Consider the following 8,481-nt stretch of genomic DNA (forward strand, 5'->3'; position numbering starts at 1 on the left):
TACAATTACGTGTGCGCTCAGGATGAGTAAAAAATGCCCTATTTTTAGTACTATCATCTTTCTATGAAGAGATATAAGATGCACACATCAATCTACTTGCTCATGCAGCTTGACGAACTTATTTCCTTGCCATATATGCATAAAGTTTTCAGAAGAAAACATATTTTACCATGAGTAGTGGTTGATTTAAAAAGTCCTCATGCAAACACCCCCACCTTTTGGCAAAAGCTCAATAGTTATTATTTTATATTCTTCTTTCATCATTTGAAATACAACTTACCTTACTGTCAAGTTATAATTATAGGTGTATTAGTCTCGTAATTTGGGCCTCAAAGACTTAAAATTAATTTTGTCCTGTTCAGAATGGAGAATGATGTCCCGATGGGCATGAGACCCACCAAAGTGTCCCTGCTGAAGACCCGCACTCGGCGACAGTGGTGTCAGGCCCGGAAAGCCTCCAAGAGTAACGTGGCGTTACGCAAAAGTAACAACCAGGCCACACTTGCTCTCATCCGCTGTGTGCGCGACAGTGCGGCCTGTGCGGTTCGGGCGCTGTGGCAAATCCATCATGTGAAGAAGTCGAAGAGGCGGTGAGTGTTGTCCACATGCTGATTTTCTTGGGTGGGATTGCAAAGCTTATCTTTTTTATTTTTAAAGATTCACTTTTTAGCTGGTTATTCTTGGTTCATTATATCTCATCTTATTTCTAGTTTTAGTGGGAATTTTGTTGTTTGTTTTTGGTTAAGAGATGTGTTTAAGTTTGTTAAGATAATTTTTTCTACTGTTTCTGTACTTGCCCTCCCTATCAGGTTGAAGAAGCTGAAGAAGCATCAGAAGCAGTGCTGTCAAAAGAACAGGGAGGAAGGACAGTGTAAGAACCCCTGCCTGCCTTACACCAACCATTGCTTGAGACGTATCCTTTACTTTATTATCACAATGTCATTTTTCTACTTCCACTGGAGGGAAAGGTCGTTGTTTGGAAGCCTAATGTACAGTACTGTGAATAATTTTGTTAATGTACATGTTTATTAGCAGTAATGGGTCTCTGACTTCAAGTTGGGGAAGTAAAAGCGGAGAGGAAAGGACTGGCCACCCTACCACAAAATGCTGAAGGCCCTGGAAGTTGTCTCACTAATAAGGCTATCCCCGATTTCGGGATCGTATGCAGGAACAACCTTTTTTACATGTTTATTGTTAATTATTTTGTACATTGTAACTTCTTAATAAAGATTATAGACAGGCTTCTGTGGTGAATTAGCTAGGCTCTTGAAACCCTGCTTACAGGTAAACATCTGTTTAGTTTTTATGGTTAACTGTTTTGCACTGCTTACAAAAGGCACGCATTTGTACCTCATTGGAAAGTTATTCTAATGTATTTTCTATTTTTTAAATTTTAGGAAATATTTTTACCTGAATTCCTGTAGCTCTGCCTTTCTATGGGGAAGTTTTTCCCTAATATACAGGGTATGCCTTGATTGGTGGAGTCAAAGCAGCCTGCTTTCTAAAATGTGTAAAATTGCGTTGCTAGGAGTTCAGTACTTCAGTGTTTTAGTAAAATATTTCAGAAAAGCTATGCTGCTTGAAAAGTGATATTGCAGGCAATTAGTAGGATTTTTTGGTTTTTTTTTGTTCTCTTATAAAGTTGCAGCGCCAGGATAGTTTGGGCCCAGTACCTTGGATATTTTACCCGCGATGACCTCTGTGTTTGTTCCAATTCTTTAACCACATGCACTAGACATCATGTACAACATCGACCAGCAGCTCTTTGACTACTGCACTGCCAAGTTTGCGGACAACACCCAGTGCTGTATGCCAGTCTTCGACATCCGCCATGAGCTGCCCCTGTGCCCCGTCCACGCTGCCAAGGCTGTGAGTAGACTCTCGTGTCTGGCACTCCTGTATCCCCTGGGTCTGCCATCTGTGTTGTCTAAAATTGCTCGCTTGCCAGTTAAATGTCTGACATATCTTTGTACAAATCTGGAGAGGCTCTTTATGAATGGAGCTCAATAAACTGGGTATATTATTTGCTTGTCTTTATATTGAAAAAGGCCTCAGTTAGTGAATATAGAAAGATATATACTTTTCTGAAACATTTTTTGTCCTGTTTTGATTGTTGTTGGATTAAGACGATGCTAGATGAGTTATTTCAAAAGACTTTATTGTTTGAAGTTTTGTAATTAAAAGATGAATACCAAGTTCAGACAAGATTTTGTCTTGTGGGGCTGTGTTCTTGAAACGTAAAGTGCTTCACCACATTTTCTGTTCTGGATTGGTGATGGATATTGTTGGTTTAGCATCTCTCACCCATCATGCTCTTTTGCTACAGTACTTTGTCATGTGAGTTATTCGTTGTGTAAAATGTTTAAAAATGCTATTGGAAAAGCTGTTAATTATTTTTGTGTTTCTGACTTTGTTCCGTTATTTTAGGAGCATTCAGATGGACACAAATTTGACTAGTCTTAATGGGATAGTTAAAAGTTTACTTTGCTTTAGTATGGAACTTCTCGGTTTAATTTCAGGACAATTACCAGCGACAGTTAGAGGCTGAGAACCGCAAACGGCCACGCAAGAAGAGCAAGCCACCAGCCCTCACTCGTCCACCAAGGAAAGGCAAGAAAAAGAAGAAAGGGCGCTACTCTCGCACACCGCAGAAGCCTGTCCCTGCTCCGGAGTCCGGAGGGCCTGACTCGAGCAGTGAGTTGTGTTGTCTGTTCAGTGTTGTGCTGGTCTGGGGGGCTCTGCTTGATCTGCTGTGTGGCTCTTCTCCACGGCTCTGCTCCACTTATTGGCATTTGTAGACAGTGCCTCTTCATTCTGATAATTGCTCTTTCTGTTCTTTTTTCCCCCCTCTTCTTTTTCCTTTTCTTTTTCTCATTGATCAGTGTGCCGAGCTCTCTTTCTTTCACATTCTTCCTCCCCACCCCATCTCCCTCTCCATTTCTTCCTCTTCCCCCTTCCCTCCACTCCTCCTTTCACCCCACCCCCCTTCCCCCTCCAAAGCTGAAGTTGTGAATTTTATGAAATCCTCCAAAATTGAAATTGTAATCAAAATATCCTCCAAACTAAAGTTGGAAAAAATACTTCCAAGTTTAACATTTCTGATTGTGATAGAGTCTTCGAAAATTGAAGCTGTAATAATAACATTTTAAAGAATTTATTTTGAAATACTACATTTTTCCAGAGCAAAAGTTTGATACAATAATCCCTCTAAATTGAGATTGTAATGATAAAGAAATACTCATCAAATACCCTGGTGTATTCCTTGTAGACCTGTCAGATGTGGACGTGACTGGACTGGACAGCAGCAAGCCGGAGGAAGAACTGGAACCTGAGACTGAGGCAGTGGTCAAGGCGGTGGAGGAGACCCCAGTGAAGGTCAGCAGCAGCAGCAGCAGCAGTGCTGCTCAGCAGGAGGCCAGCCCTCCTGTGGTTCTGCCCGCTACCTCCAGTGGTGGTCAGTTTGTGCCCAAGGCGAAGGACACGGGCGGCACCAAGACACTGGACCAGGCTTTGGAGCTGGCTGAGACCCTCTCACCAGGTGACACTTTGATACAGTTTGTCTTGATACAGTTTGTCTTGATACAGTTTGTCTTGATACAGTTTGTCTTGATACAGTTTGTCTTGATACAGTTTGTCTTGATACAGTTTGTCTTGATACAGTTTGTCTTGATACAGTTTGTCTTGATACAGTTTCTCTTGATACAGTTTGTCTTGATACAGTTTGTCTTGATACAGTTTGTCTTCTCCTTGCTGGAGTTTGGCACCTTTTCTTTAGGCTCGGTTTGCCCTACTTAGGTTTTCATAGGCCGGACAATGAAAAAAAAAGGGCATTCTCTGTCTGGCACAATTGACATATTTCTCATAATTTGTCAGGTTATGGTGAAGTGTGTGACCTTCCATGTCTTTGGGCATGAAGAATATCACAGCATGCTGTTTACGTGTTCTTGAAAGACAAAGCTACAACCCCTCTGTAACCTTCGAGTTGACCATTGATGTTTTGCTCTAGGTCAGTCAGTTTGAAACAGGCATTGTACCTAATTGAATCAGTCAACAAAAGTTTGCCTGAAGAGTAGATATGAGAATGCATCTTCCCGTGGGTTGTTTTCTTTAAGCAATCTTTTTCTGCTTTCTTTAGATAAGTGGGCCATGTTGAGGCTACCTGCAGAAAGCTCTGTATTCCTGAATGTGGCAAGGAGACTCTGAGCTGAGGTCAAGAAGAAAGACGATTCTATCCAGTTCTCTGTTGTGTTCCCCAGATTTTGACAAGCCATTTGAGCTTCCCCTGGAGCAGGCCTCACGTCTGCTGGAGGAGTCGGACTTCCAGGAAGTGGTCAACAAGATGCCTTTTGACGCTCTGGACCTTTTTGGTGAGTTCTGCTGTCTTGTGACTGTCTAATGTTGCCGAGAGTTTGACTCCCTACTATTCATTTCTCTGACCTGCATATTGACGACAAACCTTTTCAGCTAGCTTAATTTGTATCAACTGAGTCTGATAAACATCAAGAAAAATGCTTTCCTTAAATCCGTATTATTACGGAAATCCATATTTTCTGACGGTTCCGTACTTGCTCCTCAATCATTATCAACTTGATCTGTTAAAAGTGCGATAGCATAGGGTTACCAAAATTCCCTGGCTAATGATTCATACTCGCCTTTGTATCGTCTTGTCTTGTAGACCTATAAGTCACAGATATTTACGATAACTCTCTCAGCTGAAAGAGAGAAACTTGCCACTCTCATCCCCCACTTTTCCTCCATCAGGTAAAAATGGAGAACCGGAGCCAGAGGCAGACTCTGACCACCTCGCGGGAGATCTGACATCTTCTACGAAAGCAACACTGGAAAAGTTGCTGACGGGTACCATGTCAGAGGAGGAGTCCATGGAGCTGGCTCTGGTGCTGGCCCAGAACCTGCACAATGATGCAGAGCTGGCTCAGAACGCAGGTCTTATTGCTCAGGGAACGCAGGTGGGTACAATGAGTTCTTTTCTGTCAGTTTAGGGAACGCAGATTTGTACAACACTCCTTTCTGACGGTTTTGAGAATGCAGATATGAACGATACTCCTTTCTGTCAGTTTAGGGAACACATATTTGTTTTATGCTTCTTTCTGTCAGTTTCGGGAATGCAGATGTGTACAATGCACCTTTCTGTCAGTGACGATAATTGCAGGTGCGAAAGATGTTTCTTTCAGCCGGTGTAGAAAACGCATGTTTGAAGATGCTCCTTTCTGTCAGTTTAGGGGACGCAGGTGTCATACTTAGAAACATTGGATAGGAAATACAGATGCTGACTGTTGTGTTGTGCCCATGAACGCAAGATGTGAGTGAGAGTGAGTGAAAGGGAGACCTGCATAATGATGGCTACCAAGGGTGAGTTTGTGAGTTTGAGTTAATGATAGGAAGTGTTGATTGGGGTGTGAGTGCTGATATTTATTGAGATGTTTCCTCAAGTTTGTCTGCTGACCTATTACCTTTGACTTTGCAGATGGTGGACCCCCGACTACTGTCTGGCCTGGGAGGCAGCTCGGGCATGGACATCTCCGGGATGAACCCACAGCTGGTGGGCAGTGGAAGCGGGATGGTGGGACTGGACATCGGGGGAGTGGCTGACCAGCCGATGACCACCATCACCACCACTGCCACGGCTGGAGTGGGCACGCAGAATTTGAGACTCAGCGGTGAGACTTTGGGGATGAGGGTTGGAGGTACGCCCAGCGGTATGCAACAGCAGCAGCAGAGATTGCCACTTCCCTCTCCCCACCCTCACACGGCTGCCACAATTGCAGGGTCTGTTCCTACCTCTGGGTTCAGTCTGGATGGGCAGAAAATTAATGTCGTGCATCATCAACAGCAACATCAGCAACTTCTTCAGCAGCAACAACATCAACAACAACAACAACAACAACAACAACAACAACAACAACAACAACAACAACAACAACAACAACAACAACAGTTGCAGCAGCAGGTTCAGAGCACGGCGTCCTCTTCTTCCTCTGTTCCCCCTCCCCCTGTCCTTACGGCGGATCTCAACACGGTCTACGGACAGATTGAGAGTCTGACTCGCTCCCAGTTGGCTGCCAAACAGGCTGGTGGGGGATTGAACCTCAACCATATAGCTCCTCAGCTGGGCTTTGACTCGTTCATCAACAGCACTGCCAAGACTGTGATCAGACATTTGCCTACGGAGGCTCAGCCAGCTCCTTCGACGCCTGGCTCCCTGCAGCAGAACATGTATATGGCGGCCTCTACTCTCCCGGGCTATCAGACTTCTCAGAGCATGGGGAATGTGTCGGGCTCTCCCCATCCAGTTCCCAGAGGAGTTGGCGAGTCGGAGAAACTGGGGTCGGATCAGGTGACCTCTGTCCCTACCCTTGTTGGATTTACCTCGACGTCGACTCTGCCCACAATGAATTCTCAGAGCACCGCTAGGCCATTGTCGTTTGTGGGAGGTTTGCAACCGAATTTCACCGCCACGTTTGCTTCACAGCCGTCTGCGTCTTTGTCGTTTTCTGCCCCTCCGTCTTCGTTGTCATCCCCATCATCATCATCATCTTTATCATCACCGTCTCATGCCAAGAAAGCGAAACTGAACAATTCATCAAAACAGTCGTCTGTGATATCATTGCAACAACAGCAACAACAACCACAGTCAGCTCAACAGCAGCAGCAGCAACAACAACAGCTTCAGCAACTACAGCATTTCCAACAACAGCAGCAACAGAAACTACAACAACAACAGCAGAAACTGCAGCAGCAGCAGAAACAACAGCAACAGAAACAACAAAAGCAACAGCTACAGAAACAACAACAACAACAGCAGCAGCAGCAGAAACAACAACTACAACATCAACATCATCATCAGCTACAGCAGCAACAACATTCCAACAGTGTGAAGAACATGCTGCAAGCCTCGGTAGGAAATAAAACATCCACTATTGGGTCGGACTCCAACTCTGGTCTCCGATTGCAGGAAAACTCTTCTCCATCCTCTCTGCCTGCTGGTGTCAAGGTCACAGGGGGACCACGACTCCCCGTGCAACCACGATTGACTTTGCCTGGAGTACAGTCCCTTCGTCGGCCTGACAGCGTGAAGAGCAACTCTCAGGTCAAGCAGAAACCTGTGCCCCCTCAGCCCACAGGTGGAAGCCCACGACTCAAACTTCCGTCCTCTAGCACCACCTTGATATCTGATGCTGCAAAATCTCGACTAAGTCTTCCGGACAGCCAGGGGTCAAAGACTGCAATCAACACGATGGCTGGGCCCCAGACAGTTCCTTGTGCAGGCCCAGCGGCCGTCACCACGGTCCGTCATTCGGTCAACTCAGCCAAATCTCTCTCCCCTCTGCCACTATCAGCTTCGTTTCCCCCTACCGGCTCGACATCATCCCCCACGTCCACCACCAGGACTACCACCATGCGTCACAGCCTTCTGAGTGACTCGCTTAGTGGTGGAACCAACATGGCCACTGAATCTATATCTGTGACCGTGAGGCACCCGTCCCCGCTCGAGTCTGTACCCACAACTGTCAGACACACCCTTCCCGATACCTTCCCCTCCCCCGTCTCCTTGCCCTCGTCTCCATCACTGCTCCCTCCTCCCCCACCTCCGCCACAGCCGTCATCGACAACATCATCATTATCACCCCCATTGTCATCCTCACCATCATCAATAACCGTGGTATCAGATTCTCCAAAGCACCGACAGTCACCGTCATTAGACGCTTCCTTGTCCCTCTCCCCGGCTTCCTCGCATTTGGTGGGTGTGGGTCAGAAACATCACCCTCCTATGATCACATCATCGCTCTCTTTATCATCATCCTCTTTGCAGTCCTCCAGCTCAGTCCCCCCGGATCTCCCCTCAGTCCTGGCCTCCACCTCCTCCTCCCCCTCCCCACGCACACAGTGGACCTCTTCCCCCAGCCCTCTGGCCGCTGGCCTCAACCTACAGAATGGCCTACCCTTTGTGGCTGGTGCAGCCCGTGGTCAGATTCTAGGCAAGTTTGCCTCCCCTGCTGGACAGGGGGAGCTGCGGGGCGTGGTCGGTCGACAGGGTAGCCTCGGTGATGCAGCCAGGAACATGTCCCAGCTGACCGGCAGCACTGCGGGTGTCCCTGTCGTGTGTAGCCCCATGTCTCTGCCTGGATTTGCTCAGTCTCTCTCCACCACCACCTTCAAGAGCAGCGGCTCGTCGTGAGGCACGTGGATAGGCCTACGGTGGTTCAGGGGTCCCCAGGAGACAAACGGTCAAACCACACTGGTCCTGGGGTTTCACAACCGTTCACATTCTATGTCTTGTGTCTGACTTTGTATTCTGCTGTGTTGATGCCATGTTGGAGTGTAAGTCTGGAATACAACTTTGTGCACAGTGAAAGTCTTGCTTGGGGCTTTTTGGGGTATAGCTCTGGCTGTGTCTGGAGAAAAGGTGAAAACAGTATTCAAGGGTGTGTGGGAGGGGGGTGGTGGCTTGCATTTTTGTAT

The 8,481-nt window shown here is 46.5% G+C and overlaps 1 protein-coding gene across 1 annotated transcript in view; it reads left to right on the forward strand.

Annotated features, from left to right (window-relative positions):
* LOC101864267 overlaps positions 1 to 8,197 on the forward strand; it is an 18,405-nt gene extending 10,208 nt beyond the window's left edge. Inside the window, exons 5-13 of the mRNA XM_035973092.1 lie at positions 363 to 590; positions 810 to 913; positions 1,736 to 1,869; positions 2,520 to 2,694; positions 3,269 to 3,538; positions 4,257 to 4,367; positions 4,762 to 4,967; positions 5,486 to 6,717; positions 6,892 to 8,197. Coding sequence (XP_035828985.1) covers positions 363 to 590; positions 810 to 913; positions 1,736 to 1,869; positions 2,520 to 2,694; positions 3,269 to 3,538; positions 4,257 to 4,367; positions 4,762 to 4,967; positions 5,486 to 6,717; positions 6,892 to 8,197 — 3,766 coding nt within the window. The remainder of the gene's footprint in view (positions 1 to 362; positions 591 to 809; positions 914 to 1,735; positions 1,870 to 2,519; positions 2,695 to 3,268; positions 3,539 to 4,256; positions 4,368 to 4,761; positions 4,968 to 5,485; positions 6,718 to 6,891) is intronic.
* The last annotated feature ends 284 nt before the right edge of the window (positions 8,198 to 8,481 follow it).

Source organism: Aplysia californica, unplaced genomic scaffold (genome assembly GCF_000002075.1).
Source record: "Aplysia californica isolate F4 #8 unplaced genomic scaffold, AplCal3.0 scaffold00993, whole genome shotgun sequence".
NCBI lineage: Eukaryota > Metazoa > Mollusca > Gastropoda > Aplysiida > Aplysiidae > Aplysia > Aplysia californica.